Raw genomic sequence first — 18,339 nt, 5'->3', positions numbered from 1 at the left:
CCTACAGCTTTATCGGCCCTGAAACTGGAATTTCGCATCACTTTCTATCACTTTGTCTCTTGGATGCCATAGGATAGGACTCTTAATCTTTTTTCCACCCGTTTACGAATGTCTGATAACTATTCTTAGGGCTAGGTGCCAGAGGCTCCTGCCTGTCATCCTAGCTACTCCAGAGGCTGAGAGCTGAAGATTGCAGTTTAAAGCCAGGCCAGGCAGAAAAGTCTCAGACTTTTATCTCCAATTAACCAGCAAAAAGCTAAGAATAGAGGTGTGACTCAAATGGCACAACATCAGTAGCTAAGGGAGAGCTAGAGGCCCTCACAAGGCCCAGTACACCTACCCTCTCTCTCTTTTTCTCTGTCTCTCTTGTCTTACTCAGACACGCAGGCGCGCACACACACACATCCTCGGTTGTTCATTCATGGGCTGTACAAACGCAGGCAGAGGCTCACGTCTTGTCCTGCCGGAAGGAAGTGACCCAGGGCGACCTCAGCGGCAACACTAGCGGGGTGTTGTGGGGAACAGGAAAATGTTTGAGTTTCAAAACCCTGAAACTTCTATTTCCCTCAGCTTTTCTCTTAATGGCCCATATGGATTTAACATCCATGAGTGTACCCCAGCCTTTTTTGAACCTGTTTACATTTTTAACTCAAGAGCTTCTGAGAGTAATGAATTACATCTGTGAAAGTACACCATGAATGGGCAGTATTCCCCTTCAATTATTCTAGAAACTGCAATAGGAAAATACAATTCAGAAAATAAGGTATTTGTGGCCTTATATTTAAAGGGGTGCTGTTAAGCTTTTCTATTTTGCTGAGAATTGGGCTGAGAACTTCAGGGCACTGTGGAGCCCCTACGTTACTATAGGTCACTTCCCAGTACTCACAGCGCCACAGTTGTCTGTCTGTCTGTTTGTCTATCTGTGTCTGTTTATATTCAGTCTTGAACTTAGGGCCTCAAGCTCTCCCTTGGCCTTTTTTGTTCAAGACTGGCACTCTGTCACTTGAGCCACCACTCCACTTCCAGCTTATTGCTAATTAATTTGAGAGAAGTCTCACAGACTTTTTCTGCACAGGCTGGCTTTGAACCACGATCCTCAGATCTCAGTCTCCTCTGTAGCAAGGATTGCAGGCTTAAGCCACCAGCACCCATACAGTTTTATTGGTTTTTTCGGTTTGTTTTGTTTTTGCCAATGCTTTATTCAGGGTGGGTTCTAAGAGGAAAATGAAGGGTAGCTCAGTGAATGAAGTTGGGGTTTTGTGCAGTCAGGGTGGTTGGGGCTAACTTTAAGCTTTCAGAGATTCCCCTGTCCTGTCCCCATTCTGATACCCATGTCAAAGGGGGCTGTGTTTGAAATAAGACTCTTCTCTTCCCTCTTTCAGGAATACTTGGACCTCACTCAGCCTCTCGAACCATATTCACCTTGTTATCCTGATCCAAGATGAAATAAAACGTCTCTCTTCCCTTCTTTCAGGAATACTTGGACCTCTGTCAGCCTCTCGAACAGTATTCTCCTAGCTACCCTGACACAAGGAGCTCTTGTTCTTCAGGAGATGACTCTGTATTTTCTCCGGACCCCATGCCTTACGAACCCTGCCTGCCTCAGTTTCCACACATAAATGGCAGCATTAAAACATGAGCGAATGTGTTTTCCTGTCCTCAGCCAGGAACCTACCTACACTGAGCATGGAGGCCAGGCCTCCCCGAGCCTGCCGCCTCCACTTGTATATACGGATCAGAGGAGTCAAGGATTGGAAATGTAATCGGCACATGTGGAAAGGGTTCTACAGTTTGAAAACATGTCTTCTTTGCCAGGAGAATGTTTTTGGAACCATGGACAGCCGCCATGTCACCCTCTGACCCACCACGGGGACTGGCTAGGACCCAGATGGACTCAAGGCAGACACCCACTGCCTTCCTTGTTAATTTTGTAATAATTGGAGAAAATATATTTCAGCACACACTTACAGAGCACAAAATGCAGTATATAGGTGCTGGATGTATGTAAATATATTCAAATTATGTATAAATATATATTATATATTTACAAGGAATTATTTTTTGTATTGATTTTAAATGGATGTCCCAATGCACCTAGAAAATTGGTTTTTCTCTTTTTTTTTTTTAATAGCTATTTGCTAATTGCTGTTTTTAGACAGAATTTCTTAATTTTCACCTAGCAGAGGTGGGAAAGATACTTTTGCTTTCAGGGAAAATGGTATAACATTAATTTATTAATGAATTGGTAATATACAAAACAATTAATCATTTATAGTTTTTTTGTAATTTAAGTGGCATTTGTATGCAGGCAGCACAGAAGACTAGTTAACCTATGGCTGGAACTTAACTAATTGTCAGAACCTTTGAGAAGAGAAAGATTTAGAATATATGACTAATCTGGGGGGAAATGGAGTTTTGATTTATTTGTGTTTAAACTCTGCTGTCAGATGATTGTGCTTAAACATCCTAAATGCCCGTGTTACAGGAACCCATTTCTAGGAGGGTGTTTGGTTTTGGTATGCAGCTCAGTCTTCAGGCCAAAGCAACAAAGATTCAAACTGGTCCAAATGACACCAGCGTCCTCCTTCAAAGATGCCTTAATCCAGTCTTTGAGTTTAGACACCTCAGTGGAAATGACAGCAGAATGGGTTCTGTCCGGCAGCTGGCTTTCTGCCCTTGAATTGTGCATTTCCCAGATTAGTCCGTGCTTTCTCCCATGGATTTTGATCATGGTTTCCAAGTTCTCTGGCATCAGATAACAGCCTTTGGTGATTTTCGAGCCCTATCAGGGAAAATTGAGACATAAGGATCATTCTGCTGAGAATGTGGAGAATCCTTCCATCTTCCTATGGGATTGATTGCTTCTGTCTACTTTAGACGAGACCTCACCGAAAGATCTGGCCTGATACCAATATCAGCCTAAGTACCACCATGTTGTGAATTCCATATTAACATCTGGTTTGCCTTTGGCAACACCTACTCACTTTGCTATAGCCACGCTATGTGAATGCAGATCACACTGATTTTATGTGTTACAAAATTGGAGAAAAGTATTTAATAAAGCCTGTTAATTTTTATACTGACAATAAAAATGTTTCTACAGATATTAATGTTAACAGGACCGAAATAAATGTCACGCAGCTTATTTTTTTAAGACTTGTGTCTTACCAAATGGCTTCCTCTGCTGGGGCAGGGTGGGGTGGAGATGGTATACTGGGTGGAGTGAATTTGGGAAAGACAAAGCTGAAGGCTCTTTAACACTAGCTGGTGTGACTTGCACAGGGGTTGAGTAGGACCAGCGGTCTGGGGACAATTGGATCCAGTAGAAAAACCTGAAGTTGCTTCAGCCCTGGCTGGGTTGCTTACCTGTGTGCCTCAGGGGGCAAGCCGTGGTTCCTTCCTGAGTCTTACCTGTTCGCTGGGTAAGCGGCAGGAGAGCTATATGCAGCGAGGTGTTGAGGAGGAATGCCCAGAGCTCCTGCAGCCCAGGGACCTCCAAACCTTTTTGGTTGGTTTCATCATGATTTATGGAGAGTAGACTGTACTTTGGATTTTCCCAAAAGAAACATGGATTCTTTTATTTTTATATATACCACCCAAGACGCCAAAGAGAACTGAAGTGGTTTGCTTGTGTGGTTCCGTGTCGGCGCTGGGGCTTGAGCTCGGGCATGTGTGCTCTCGTTGGCTTTTTCACTCAAGGCTGGTGCTCTACCGCCTGAGTCACAGCTTTGCTTATGGCTTTTTGCTCATTTATTGGAGATGAGTCTCGTGGATTTTTTTTTTCCAGGCTAGTTTTGAACCTTAATCTTCAGATCTCAGCCTTTTTGAATAGCTAGGATTTCCAGTGCCCTGCGAGAAATAAGTTTTGCCGGTCAGTTAACACATGGATGGATGACCCAGAAGGCCAATAAGTCTTGGAAGGCTCTTCCTTCTTCCCAAGACAGAGGGCGGAGACAGGCTTCTTCCCCCTCTTTGCCCCCCAACTTCAGCCACATTCTTGGCTGGCATGAAATGATGCTGTCCCTGGCGGTGGAGTGAGGCTGAGGGTTTCACCAGGCCCAAGGAGAGTGCCAACAAGAATAGCCCTGTTCTGCATCTGCCATGCTCCTGTGCTTTCATTTCTTATTGGTAGAATTATGATCCTATTAAATGATTCAAAGACAAGGTGTATGAAGCTAGGGGTGTAGCCCAAGGATTGTGTGTTTGCCCAGAGAGCCTGAGGGCCTGGGTTTGTTTCCAGTACTGTAAAATAAGGCACGTGAAAGCCTAAAAGTAGTGTCACCTGATAAGCACATGGGCACAAGGCAATTCTTACCTGAATCAGGCCTGTGTGTGTGTGTATGTGTGTGTGCGCGTGCACGCACGCACATGTTCCTAGTCAGGATAGGATTGTCCCACCCAGGTGTATGTGTAAGCTGCTATCCATCTACCTGAACACTTCCCACTGTTGCCAGGATTACAGATATGTTCCATCTCTATCAGCTTCCTTCTATGGAAATGGAGTCTTTTTCTGCCCAGGCTGGTCTACAATCACAAACCTCCCATATATCTATAGTCTCCCACAGTTTGGGAACACAGATGTGCACCACTGCACCCATCTATGGATGGAGAAATGGCCTTTGAGAAGCCATCACTACTCTCAGCATTCTAAAAGGAAATTCTAAAAGGTACCCCAGAGCAAGCTCTTCCCATTTCTCCTCCTGGCTCATATACTGTGTGTAGATTTCCTATAAGAACTCATACCATATGTGGCCCTTTTGTGTCTTGTTTTCCTCACTTAACACCTTATAGCATGTATTATTTACCTCATTCCTTTTCATTACCAAGTTACAGTCTGTTGTGTGGCTATACCATTCATCCATTGATAGACAGATGGGTTGTTTTACTAGAGAAGTGTTTGGTCACGTGTCTTTCTTTTGGGTAGATGCATAAGAGCAGAATTGCTGTGTCATATAATAATGGTGTCTAGTCTTTAGAGGAAATTGCGTCATTTCTGAAACATCTGTATTCTGTATATTCCCACTAGCAGCGTCCTGGTTTCTCCATGTCCTTGCTAACACTTGCCATCCTAGTATGGCATTGTAGTAGATGAGGTGCCTTCTCATGGGTTTAATAATTGAGGAGAAAAGATTCCCTACCGGAGTTTACCGAAGATACTTTGATGAATCGGTCTGGTTTCCACAGGTACAAAGTGGCCGAGATAGCTAAGAAACCCTGTGGGTCCTTGTTGTGTAGAAAGGCTGGAACACTGGTCTATTCCATGTTTGTCATTTGGGGTCAGGGAGGAAGGAAGCACAGCCTCGTGATTCAAAGGGGAATAGACTCTTCCTAACTGCTTCTCTACCTCAGATCCCAGTATTCTTCCAAATACAGCCTAATGACCTTGAGCAATCCGTGGGGACTGATTAATGCACCATTACTTATGTATGCGCATCAGAGTCCTTTCTACCCAGCCTGCATTTTGGTGTCGTTTATTTTTTGATGTTTTTAGAGACGAAGGCACAGTTTATCTTCTCTCACATTTCATCCCCAGGAAGCCTTGAAGTGACTTGGCTGTCTATTCTGGGCAGGGATAGCAGGTTCTAAGTGACATTCTGGAATAGCGCCCTACCATGTGCCTGTTTTCCTGGGGTTTCCAGGGAGTTTGAATGAACCCCTCAGAATTGCCTTGCAGTCCTGTTTCAAAGGTCTCATGCCCTGGATAGACAGTGAACAGGCCAATCAGTGTGGATCACTGAGAATCGCCATATAAATAACTCCATAGATTAAAATGTAGGAGATTCCTGCAGGTTTGCTAAGTGGAGGTCCCAGAGCATGAAGCAGGATTTAGCTTAAAACATAGGCATTTTTTTTTTCTTCTGTCCCCAAGAAGGTTAAAATTTCTTGTCCTTTTGGAGTCGGCCTTTTTAGGCTCTTTGTCTTCTTCCCATTCTTTTGTTGAAGACAGTTGAATGAATTCTATCTATATCCCTTGCAAGTCAAAATCCAAAGCCCAATGTCCTTAGAAATGGACAAAGCACTTAAGATATTAACAAATTAGGAACAAAAGAAGGTTGGATATATTGGTGCATGCCTATAATCCAGGCACCAAAGGTTTCTTGGTCTGTAAATGTGGTGACAAATGATCTCTATATCAAATGGTTATGGAGTTAAATGATTTTTATCTGAAAAGCACCAACAAGTAAATGCTACACAACACTCAAACAGTAGCCGCCCTATCTATCCATCTATCTTCTGTGTGTTATTTACCTACCTACCTAGCCATTCATCTGTCAATCACCCTTTATCATCTATCACTTATTTCCACTTTTCTCTGGATATAATCATACAGATATGTGTCTAACTATATATATATTTTTTTAGGTATATAATCTATAAATATAATTGCCATTATAATTGCTAGTCAGTTGCAAATGAGACTATGGTCATGTCTCTCCTTTTTAAATAGTAAACATCTACCGTGCTTTAAGTCATTATAAAAAATCATGAAATTAGCTGGGCGCCGGTGGCTCACACCTGTAATCCTAGCTATTCAGGAGGCTGAGATCTGAGGATCACGGTTCAAAGCCAGCCCCAGCAGAAAAGTCTGTGAGACTCTTATCTTCAATAAACCACTAGAAAACTGGAAGTGGGGCTGTGGCTCAAGCGGTAGAGTACTCGCCTTGAGCTGAAGAGCTCAGGGACAGCGCCCAAACCCAGAGTTCAAGCCCCATGACTGACCAAAAAAAAAAAAACAACATGACATTATGTTCATAACATTCAACCTATTATGTTCACCTTTAAAAACAACCATTTGTTCTACAAACACAAACCTGTCCGTCTTAAAGGGACAGTTACATACTATGAGAATAGCATGGACCAAGTAAGTGAATGATTTAAGTCCAGTGGTTATAAAGGCAGACTAATGATGGTGGCAGAGGTTCTGGGGTGGGAAGGGGCTGCAGAGGGGAGCTCTCTGGGCCCAGGTGTTGTAGTGACAAGAGAATCACAGTGAGTATCAGGGCAGGAGGAAATCTCACATGGAAAACCAGGCTTTGTGCTGGGTTGTTGAAGTCTTGGGACTGTGTATCTCAGGGGTGTGTCTCCCTCTGAACCTGTGGGAGACGTGGATCTAGCCCGGGGCCGCCTGCAGGGTTGGAAAGGCTGTGACAGACCTCTCCTTTCCACAGGGAAGTTCTTCAAGGGCCTGGTTGACCATAAGGAATCTCATTCTTCAGTGTTTCCCATAGAAGAAGGCAGCTGGGCCTTCACCCAAACTCGAGGTAGTCTCTTCACATTGGATTGTGACTCGGTGCCTCTTGTGGGAAAAGGTTGTGTGTGACTCTGCACACATTAGCACAGCAGGACAGGAAATCAGAAACCTGCTCTCTTTTCTGCCATGGTCTTTTCTCTCCAGGAGTTTGCTTTTCTGGTTGCCTCTTACAGGACGTAGATGGAACCCAAAATGCACAAGTCTCTCATCCATTGCTAGCTGTCACCCAGGGGCAGCCAACGCTGTGAGGGAAATAGTAAAGTCAACATACTAAACCAAAACCCCTGCAGTGACTCACTAGGCTGGGTGTGGGGGGGAACCGTGATCTGCTAGGCTTAGATCAGGAGCGAACGCACCACGGCCCACAACCAAACTAACCTTCTGCCTGCTTGTTCTGCTGTTAGCAAAGAGACATTTGAAAGTGGTCGAAGAACATGTTTAAAAGAAGATAGAACATGAGACAGGGACTAATGATATAAAAACTCCAATTTCAGAATCCATGAATAACGATGTATTGGCAGACCATGCCCACTCATTTACATAATGCTAGTGCTGGCTTTAATGCTATCAGAATGAGCCCGAGAGCAGAGGCAAAGCTGAAAACACTCACTACCCTCCACTTCTCCTTAGGAGTTCCACTAGCCCGGCTTATGTAACGAGGTTCCAGTTGGATGCTGCTGATGACTTGTGGACAAGGACAGTAGCAGGTAACAAGGTCCTGAAACTGCGTGATGATTTCAAAACTGGGGTCCATTGGAAAGATAGGCCTAGGGATGGGGGTGAATGCCATGAAAAATGCCCAAGCATTTTGGAGACAGAGGCCTGTGTTTGTCTACTGTCCTGGCACCATTCACCCCCTGCCCGCCCAGTGCCATGTAGCAACACTCCATTGCCCTTCGAAACTGGGTGGCCGCAGAGATCCACAAACCAAAGGCTAAGTAAATAATGTGGTTCTTCCACAAGGAGGGAAGGTGAGAGGTTGCCATTTGGTTTCAAGTAGTGCTTGTTTGGCATAAATTAAATCAGGTCTCTCCAGTTAAGTAGCACCTCTGTACTGGGTTGCTTGGTCAGGCTGGAATGCCAGGTTCAAGGATAAGGACAGCCCTCCACATGGATGGGTTGGCCACACCAGGTTCTCTGTCACTCTGCTGTCCCTCTGTGCATTAAGATTTTCATGAATGAAACGCGTACTGGTGGCTCATGTCTGTATTCCTAGCTACTCAGCAGAATGAGATCTGTGGATCATGGTTCAAAGTCAACTTGGGGAAGGAAAGTCTGTGAGACTCTTCAGGTAACTGGCAACAAAGCAAAACAAAACAAAAAACAGAAGTGGTAGAGTACCAGACTTGAGGAATAAAGCTAAGAGAGAATGCCCAAGTTCTGACTTCCAACCCTAGTGCCAGCAGACAGACAGACAGACACACACACACACACACACACACTTTCACAGAGATTTTCACGAAGGAGAGGGCAGGCACACACACTCTTCAAACTCCTCTCTGAGCACAAAGGGCATCATCATGCTGAAATGTACTGGAGTCATAATGATCTAGTTCACCTAGACATGTAACTAGGTGTGATTCCCCTCTCCCCCCATTATCTGCAGTTTAAAACGTCTGTAAACCTCAGTTGCTGAAGGCTCAACATGAACCAAGAACCACTTACCCCATAAATCAGCCCTCAGCTCCCCCACTGTAAAGAGATCCTGAGAAAATCTACATATGCAATAAATGTGCACAGGTAATGGAGACTGATAATAAAAATGGTCGGATCTGGTTTCCACTGTTCCCTTGTCCTTTTAAATGAAGTGGAAAGCAAATCAAGCACTAAGCCTTTATTTTTCTGACCTGACAGCAGGTGAATTTAGTCAAGTGCAGGAGACATGAGCTGAAGGGGAGACCCCCTCATAAAAGAAACCGGGTGTGTGGAGCAGCTCTGGGGAAGCTGAGCCTGCGGCCTATTCCCCAAGGGTGAAAGCCTAGAGCCTTTTAAAGACTGGGTGAGTGCAGGGAGAGGGCAAGGATGGAGGTAGTGCTGGTGAAGGTATGCATTGTTGGCCTGCCCTGATTTACATGGCACCTGTGCCCTGGAGGAGAACCTGAGAGGGGACATTTGTAGTTGTGTGCGTGAGCGTTTGCACACATACTCTTGTAGATCAGGCTTTTACAGCTACTCAGAACAATAAAAACATTCAGGATTTTTCTGGGGGCCCCACCATGAAATGCTGGTTGGTTATTTAAGATCTCCACATGACCCAGGAGAGTTCAGATGAGGTCCGGGACTACGAGGAACACAGCAGCTGGTGAGAAGAGATGGTGTGTGTAGGGACAGGGGAGGCACAGATGGTTCTAGAATTTCTTTTGAGGAAGAGTTGAGGGTGTGAAGTTGGCGTGGACCTGGGTTTGGGGACCTGGGGATTTGACTTGGAACTGCTTTTGCACAGCAAGTACCCTGCTTTTCTCTACCGGGTGCTTTAGGGGCTGGACAGGAAGTAAGAAAACTCTCCAGGACAGCCTTCCCTGCCCCCCATTTATCTAGAAGATGTAATTAATCTGAACAATCTTGCTTCTAAGCCTATCTCCCAAGCAGTCACTCAGATCAAAGTTCTAGCCGCCCCTGACCCGGCTGCTCTCCCATTGTTTTTGGTAGAAAAGCACCTGGAACCTTCTTCACTTCATGCCACCTGCATCTCTTGAAGAGGTCACGCTTTATCTGTGGAGGAAGCTGGAGGGAAAGGCCTGGCTGACCTGGATACCGTCACAAGACAAACCACGAATATTTGTCGTGCCAAGTTACAGCAAAGGAGACCCTGGGCAGAGGGCTTGATTTAGTTACCATAAGGCAGATGCTTTGGCAGTTGGTAGAACCAAGAGTCACAGAAAAGTCTAGAAATTCACACTCATGCCCTGTTTCCTCAGGAGGAAAGGCTGTGCAGGCAGAGTTGGCATTAGGTGAAGAGAGAGGGGGTATACATTCGGAGCTGGCTCCTAAAGTCTGTCCCAAAGCAACGCTTATGAAGTTGGTTTGTCGAGAAAGGTTCTGCCAACGATCTCGGGGCTCTTTTTCCCAACCTCCAGCCATCAAGCACGTCACCATTGGAATCCAGAAGCTGGACTTCACCAGATGGACACCCCTTGACAACACTCAGGTCCTGTGAGTCCAGGTTTCTCAGGTAAACCTAATGGTAGAACCACACCCCCTTCACCCTCCTAGACTCAGCTGTGGCCAAGTAGCATCAGGAAAGCCCTGGAAAGAAGTAAGCCATGGTACAGAGTTGAATGGCATCTGAGAGTCTGGTAAATAAGAAACAGCTGCCCCTGGCCATGAATGAGATGCCCCCACCCAGATCTGGCTTCTTATCCCAGCCTCAACCAAGGGGCACCGAGGCCAGGGATGCAGCAGACCTACGGTGGGCAGGCAGGGCTTCTCCAGCTGGCTAACGCTTCCCTGGGAGCAGGTACTGGAGAAAGAGCCCCAGTTCCTTTAGGAAACAGAAAATCATGCTTTTCTGGAGATGGAGGAGTGTCCCCCATGTCCTGATACCTGAGGCCTAGGGGTGAAGGTGGCCCCGCAGGCCTGCTATGAAATAGACACCAGGGAAGCCCTCTCTGAGTGAGTGAAAGAAAATCCCATCCGAGAGAATGTCTCTTCATGTTTGTGATGAATCTGATTTGTCTTTAAACTGATTGCACGGGAAGGCGGCCTACTGTGGTTGCAGAAAACCTTTGAAAGACAGAAATGTAGAAATCAGAGCTCCCCAGGGTGGTCTTTGCATGGGAGTGGTGAAAGGGGCCGGGTGTGAGAATGGCCTATTTTTGATCAGCTTATTCTTCCTGCAGGATATGAATTGTTATTGCCTGGAAATGGTGGCTTCTCCTTACAGTGGCTGGCCTCTGTTTACCGTTGCTTCCTCCGGGCCTCCTCCTGGCTGGATGACTTTAAGGTAAGGGCATTAATCCCTCCAGGTCTCCATTTCTTCATCATCAAAATACAGACAAAGGTATTGACAAGGTCCTGGATTCCCAGGCTCCTAGGAAGGACTTTGTTTGAGGGCAGAGCTGACAATTTTGATCTGTGTGCAGACCGGGCGGGTTATCATAATTGCTGAGCCTCCTTCAGTTGGCTTATCAGTTCCCTTTCATTCCAGAATTTAGGGAGAGCCTATCTGAGCAGTCACCTGACACCTTTGAGGTCTGTGTGGAAGGTGTTGCCCACCTGAACTCCTGAGTCACCGGCAGCTCAAGGTTGCCTCTGCTTTCCAGGAAAAACAAAAACAAAACATAAACACCATACAGGGTGAATGCAGACAATGGCTTGAAAATCTTAGGTTGTAGACAAGGCCTTAGAGTTCACCTTGTCCCACCACATCTACTCACAGATGGGAAAAACTGAGGCCAGACAGGAGAGACAGTGACTTCGGAAGAGCCTGGGCAGGAACCCAGGCCACAAAACCCCACCCCTTCCCTTTTGTCCACACATTGAAAGCCTGCCTCCATAATGCCAGGAGGCCACAAAAATCTCAAAATGGTGCCACTGATCTACGCTTTGTTTGTCCTATGCTGTGTCTAAAGTATTCTGGAATCAGTTCTCAGAATCAAAATGAAGAGGATTTCATAGGCCTAGGTCTACCTTCAGAATGTGTCTCAGCAATTCAGATGTGGGCTCACATTTCCTCGTGGCCAAAATCTGGGAGGGAATTACAACTTGTTCCTTTCAGACAAGTCACAGGAGCCTACCTAGTCAGGGCTGCCCTGGCATGTCTGTCCCTGATGGGCTCTTGAGTAGGGATTGGGTCTTTAATTCTCCTGGACTCCCTGACAATACTCCTAGATAACAGGTGATTCCTGTTGGGTTGTCTTCTCATTCCTGTAAACCTCAGCTGAGAAGCAAAACCAAGAAAGTCACCCTAGTCCATAACAAAATTCTTTTTCTGTGTATGTGTGTCTACTGGAGCTTGAATTCAGGGCCTGCGTCCTGTTCTTTAGCTTTTTTTGCTCAAGGCTGGCACTCAGTGGAGCTATCTGGCTCCACTTCTGGCTTTTGGTGGTTAATTGGAGATAGGAATCTCATGGACTTTTTCTGCCCTGGACTAACTTTGAAGCTAGACCCTCAGTTTTTAGCCTCCTAAGTAGCTGAGATTACAGACATGAGCTACTAGTACTCAGTTTATAGTAGAATTCTTTCCCTAAGGTCGTATGAAAATGCAAACGTCTCAGATTTGGCTTCTGCACACTGTGGTCGTTGACCTAGTTGCAAAGGAAAGTCTGATTTTCTAAAAGAAAATATTCTATTTTCTAAAAGAGCTGAGATGGCGCTGGTGTGGATGTGGAGAAGTTGCTCAGCGTTTCCATGAAGGACACTTTCCAGGTCCCCAAAACCCAGCCATAAAGATGTGTTTGGGGATGAAAATTGGTCCTTCCCCAACCGAACCTGGGAATCTTTATTTCCAACCCTTTCAAAAGATTTGTACTCTTGAAGTACAAATATGTGTGGTCTGCGGCTTGCTAGATCCTGCTTGGGGTTTTGGATTTTGTTGCATGACATTTTTCCAACCTCTAATTTTAAAGCCATCCTCTCCTATATTTATTCCACGGTTAAGGGTTGGTATTTTCTCTCTCTTTTTTTTTTCTATGAGGGAGGATTACATAAAGACGGGCTTTGTCCACATGCCCAGTTGAGAATGCAGACAGACCTGGGGCCTTAGCACAATCCAAAAGTAGATGTTTCGTAAGTGTGCTAATGTATGTTAGCCAAAAGAAGTAAGTGGACCTGATTTGATTGTAAATTAGGAAGGGTTTGCATTTCCACTAGTGCTGTGCTGTTTCTTCTCACTTTGAGCCTGGCAATTACAGGTATCTGTAATGATCTTGATTGTTTCAATGATCAGAATCAAGAGTCCCAGGCTTCCTGATACAATCATTTTCAGGGAAAATTTAGACTCTACTGTATCACATATTCATTTCCTTCCCTCCTTCATCTTCGTTCTGTCCATCCTTTCTTTCTCTCTTTTTCTTCCTTTCTTTTTAATTTATATATTATTTTTGTTGAAATTGGGTGACAGAGATTTTCGCTTTTATTATTTATATTTTATCTTTAATTGTACAAAAGGGTTTCAATTCAACACGTCAGACTATGAGTACAAGGCATCTTGATTCTTTTTTTTTTTTTTTTTTTTGGGGGTCCGGTCGTGGGGCCTGAACTCTGGGCCTGGGCGTTGTCCCTCAGCTCTTCAGCTCAATCCCATGATCCTCCTGATCTCTACTTCCCAAGCAGCTGGGGTTACGTGTGTGAGCTGTGGCACCTAGCTAGTTCCAGATTTTAATTGCTATGAATTTCTGTCACCTAATACAGTGTCTGATCCATACAATGTATTTTGAGATTAGTAATCATTAGTAATGTTTATTAAGCATGTCAGAAACCTGGCAGTACGTCAGTGCTTTGCACAATTTCAGTTTTCATAACCATCCATGAGGCATTAGTGCTCTTAGAATTCCATCTGTTGATGAGAAAATAGAGGTACGGAGAGGATGTCTAGGGTGTCTAGGCGCAGAGCCTACCTATTGGCTGAATCTTGGCATTCATTATTCTGTTTTCCAATAAGTGAGTCTCAGGTTATGTGTCCTGATAATCTTCGGGTAGACTTGAGGTATGAGCCATATAGCAGCAACTTGACGCATTCCTGGTAGGTTTTCTCTCTCATTCTCTGTACCAAATGCTTGGCCTCTGTAGCCTTCACCTCCTTAAGTAGCAGGCCCTGTGAGGTAATGGAGATCAAGACAGGAAGGAAGAATAAATTGCTGTACCCTCTTTGGAGCAGAGCAGACAAACTAAAACCTGAAATTCTGATCTGAGCAAACATCTCATAGAAAGTGTCAAGGTCCCACTGACGAATTAGCCCCTCCGTCACCATCAGCATTATCATCGTTATCATCATCACCACTATTATCACCTCACCTCCATTATTTGAGAGTCTCTTTGAGTTTAGAATTAGATTGCAGGAAAAAAAGAAAGAAATAGAATGGAAGCAAGTCTTCATGTCCAAGATTGAGTTACAGATCTCCATTCCTTTGTTATATGGCATCCAGTTGTACGTGAATGACCAGGTAAGTAGACCGCATTGCTAAGGTCTCTCTGTAAGAACTCTGATTACCTCTGTTCTATTTGGATACAATTCATCCATCTGACTGGTTAGATCCTGTCCTCTCCAGAGGCAGGTCCTCTTTAAGGAGGTCTCTTTTCAGAAGTCTTGTTCCCAACCACAAGAAGCCTAACAAAGGCTCAAAAAACAACAACAATAAAAAACCCTCATCGGGCTGCCTCTGCCCTGAGATGGGCAACCACGGCTTGTCTCCGCAGTGTAATTCCCTCCCTTGACTCATCCCAGCAACCCCCACTCCCGGTTTTGATGTGGTTCTGGGGAGGCTGATTCACCTCCCGGCTCCCGGGTCGGAGAGCAGGTCTTTGGGTTGGCCAATCAGGAGGAATCAGGAGAGGCTATGTAACCATTGGCCAGAAGTGAACATGTGACCTGAGTTGGTCCAATCAGAGGGCATTTCTGGGGATGTCAGATAAAGATGCTCTTTCCCTCTGAATGTACCTGAAGAATCCCATAGTCCTTGGGGCTACTTGGAAATGCAAACTACAGTGCTCTACCCCAGGCCTGTTGAATCAAGCCTGCCCTCTGGATGACTGAGCAATACCACATGTGGGGGCCATGTCTTCATTTCATTCAGTATGAAGGTGATCAGACTGTGGTGACTTGCTCCTCGTCACAGCTAGTGAGAAGCCCATCAGTCCAGACCTGGCTTCACTCCCACCTACTCCTTCAAGAGCCATCTCTGTGTTTTCATAAGTTGTAAAAGTACCAGACATCTCACCTTGGACATTTCCCCCTTCCCTAGACCCTGTCCTCTAGAGTTGAAATTCATGTACTTTGAGTGAGGCCTTCCTGTTGCTCCCCTGCTTCTGTGCCACGCCATGGACTCAGTGGTGTCTGCATTTTGGAGACTTCAGCAGCAGCCAGGATCATGCAATGCCTTGGGACAGGGCCACAGCAGACCCAAGCCCCAGGGCATGCTGGGAAAAGCCTGACTGCCTTCACTTGGAGGAGCAATTTGCTCATCATCTTTTAGTTGGCTCCTTCCCACCACCGGAGCCTCAGTTTTGGTTACCCCACGCTTTATTTTGTGGGTCTGGAAGGTTAGGGTAGGGGTGTGTGTGTGGTGAGTGTGAGCTGGTCTTTGGCCAGAGTCATGGCTCCAGTCTGGAAGTCCAGGCATACCTAAGTCGTCTCTCGTGGTTCCCAATGCCATATTAGGTTGCCCCCTCTGAAGGGTGGAATCTCTGACTCATCCTCCCCTCCCCCGCCCCCTCCCCCTTGCCAGTTTGAGCCAAGATTAGAATTCACTCAAATCTGTGAGTTCTAAGGTTTATGTGTTACTTCAGTTTAGCAAAGGACACCTTGTTTCAAGTCAGACAAAGAAGCCCTTTCCTGAAGGGGGCTTTTTTTGTGGGGGGGGGGACTTTTCTTGACAGCTCAGTTTTATTTTATTTTGCACCACTGAGAACATGATCTTCAGTGCCCTGGGTTTAATGCATGGCGAGCAGAGAGATGCTGACCACCACCAACCCACCATTCTTGAGCTCCTGAAGGCTTCCAGGCAGCTCTGGGCGTCTTAGTACTCACACCACAGTCCCACCAGGGAGGCACACGTTAGAGTATCAGAAAAAACCAGTGCTGAGGCCAAGGTTGTGCAGCTGAGTGGTGGTGTCAGGCCTAGAGCTCCAGCCTCGCGGTCACTAACTGTTGTGGCAGTGAGGCGAAGGTGGCGGAGGGGTGTGATCATCACACCTGCCTCAGGATGCCACAGTGACTCCATTAGGGCAAAATGGAGGGGCCCTGAGCTATCCCAAGGGTCACTTGGCAGCAGCAGGTGGAAGGCGTGTTCACAGCTTGGGTCCAGGAACAGGACAGCCACTGTTTCTTACCTTGTATTTGCTCTGAGTTACGTTTCAGGAAGAGCATGCGCAGCCACCTCTGCTGGGTTCTGGTCCCTAGGTCTTGACTTGGGGAGGGGCAGGTATCTCGACCAATTGTTGAGTTAGACTGCTCAAGGGGCCCTTTTCCAAAAGGAAATCACATACTGAAAAGCACAGATGTCGAGTTGAATGCTACGAACACCAGCAGTGCACACGGTACTGGTGTTGGGTGGGAAGCCTAAGGTCTCTGGCCCACTGGCTGTGTGGTGTCTTTTCCCTCCTACACCCCAGCCAGGTGTACAGTGCTGAGTGTGTTGGCCTGACCACACTGGTCCAGGGCTGACTGGCCATTCTGAGAGATAGCTTGGTGCAGTGGCTGGTGGTGACAAGCAAGCTGAGAAACCAAGACCTGCCAGAACCCTGGTTCTTCCTGCACAACATGGTGCACCTAGGCCTTTTCTGTCCTCTGAGACTCGCAGCTCTGCTCACTGGAAGCCTGCGCATCTGCAGGGACCAGCTGGGGCTGGGTATTGGGGAACCCATATACTAACGCTGAGAACTTTCCTTTGGCTCCCATACTTTGAAGCTTTGGGGTAGTGTTAGAAACAGCTTGGGATATTGGGGTGTCATGTAGGAATGAGGACACCAACTGGAAAGGCAAGCTTTAAGTCTGCATGCTATTGACAAGAATCCAAGTGAGAAAGCTGCCTGGGTGGACATTTACCCACGTGTTATCCCAAGTCAGCGGGTCCTGCCCGCGGGCTGTGTTCAGGTTTACAATCTGCTCCGTGATTAAAGGTTGATCTCTTTGCAGGGAAGGGAACTAACATTTGCGTCTTGGTGGGCAAGTCTGGGCAAGTCTTCCACACTTTGGTGGGCAAGTTTCACACACAAAGGGAGGAGGGGTTTATCAAGATTCCCGAATTATGACCCTGGAGGACTAAAAATAGACAGTAACACCCTTTGATAGATAAGTGTGCTTAGGCCAGCAGGTGAGAAGTGGGGATCTGGGCTGTCAGGAGGGAGAGACTCTTGGGATGAAGAAGTGTCCCAAGCCAATCGTGTTTCCTTAGGAAGGGAAGCTGAGGCAGGCTGGAGAAGTAGGGTCACCCACTGATGATCGATGGGGTAGGGACCTGGGGTCTCTTGAGGTCTAGTCTGCCCAAGGGTGTGCCACCCACTGGCTTCTTCCTAAACCATGGCTCTATCATCCACCTATCCATTTGGTCTACCAGCTACTTTTCATGAAACCAAGTACAGTAGGTCTGGCAATGTGGGTACACCAGAAATGAGGCAATCTATTCCCCCCTCAGGGAGTTTTAAACACAGAGAAGAGGAAATAACCACACCAGAAGGCTGTAGGCCAAAGATTCTACCTCGGGGAATTAAGCTAATGCTTCTTCCCTTCTCTGGTTTCAGTTCAGAAGGAGCTAAGCTTGCATCTGTCTTGAGAGTAAGGGAACCCATGCTAGAGGAGTTGAAAGATGGAATCTGTGAGCCAAGGCTGAGGGCAGCTGGCATATGTGTACATGTGGAGGTGGTATGTGCGCACAAGACTATATACATGAGGATTATGTGTGCAGGAGAGTGTGCAGGTGTTCGCAGGCATGCAGACGGGTGTGTACATCTGGGTGTGTGTGCATGTGTGTGTCTGCATAGGTGTGTGCCATTGCTGGAGCTGGGATCAGCAGTGCTGGCTGCAGGGAAGGAGTGTGGATGTTTCAGGCTTTGTGAGAATCACGTGTGCTCTCATGTTCTTGTCTTGGCCAATATTTTTAAGAATGTAGAATTTAAGGCCAGGTGCTAGTGGCTCCCACCTATAATCCTAGCTACTCAGGAGGCTGAGATCTGAGGATTGTGTTTTGAAACCAACCCTAGCAGGAATGTCCATGAGACTCTTACTGCAATGAGCTATCAGAAAAGCCAGAAGTGGAGCTGTGGCTGAAATGGTGGAGTGCTAGCCTTGAGGGAAAAAGCTAAGAAGAGGGTATGGCCTTGAGTTCAAGCCTCAGTACTGCCCCCGCCCCCACCCCCCCAATCAAAGTTAAAAACTCTAGCAGTGCCCTTCCCACCTGGGCCCTGGCGACCTCTGCAGCTCAGCAGCATTA

The 18,339-nt window shown here is 46.3% G+C and overlaps 1 protein-coding gene across 12 annotated transcripts in view; it reads left to right on the top strand.

The window, feature by feature from the left end:
• The window catches only part of Fgfr2 (fibroblast growth factor receptor 2), a 105,423-nt gene extending 102,269 nt beyond the window's left edge, over window positions 1-3,154 (top strand). For 11 of the 12 annotated variants that reach the window (XM_042701417.1, XM_042701416.1, XM_042701415.1 and 8 more), the window contains one exon: window positions 1,475-3,154. In XM_042701417.1, coding sequence (XP_042557351.1) covers window positions 1,475-1,639 — 165 coding nt within the window. In that variant the 3' untranslated portion in view covers window positions 1,640-3,154. Of the gene's footprint in view, window positions 1-1,382 lie in introns of all 12 variants that reach the window. The other variant, XM_042701408.1, reaches the window with a different exon arrangement.
• The last annotated feature ends 15,185 nt before the right edge of the window (window positions 3,155-18,339 follow it).

Source organism: Dipodomys spectabilis, unplaced genomic scaffold, assembly GCF_019054845.1.
Source record: "Dipodomys spectabilis isolate Male_0828 unplaced genomic scaffold, ASM1905484v1 ptg000289l, whole genome shotgun sequence".
Lineage (NCBI taxonomy): Eukaryota > Metazoa > Chordata > Mammalia > Rodentia > Heteromyidae > Dipodomys > Dipodomys spectabilis.
Note: the sequence above shows the minus strand (reverse complement) of the source record. Positions and strands in the feature narration are given on the sequence as shown.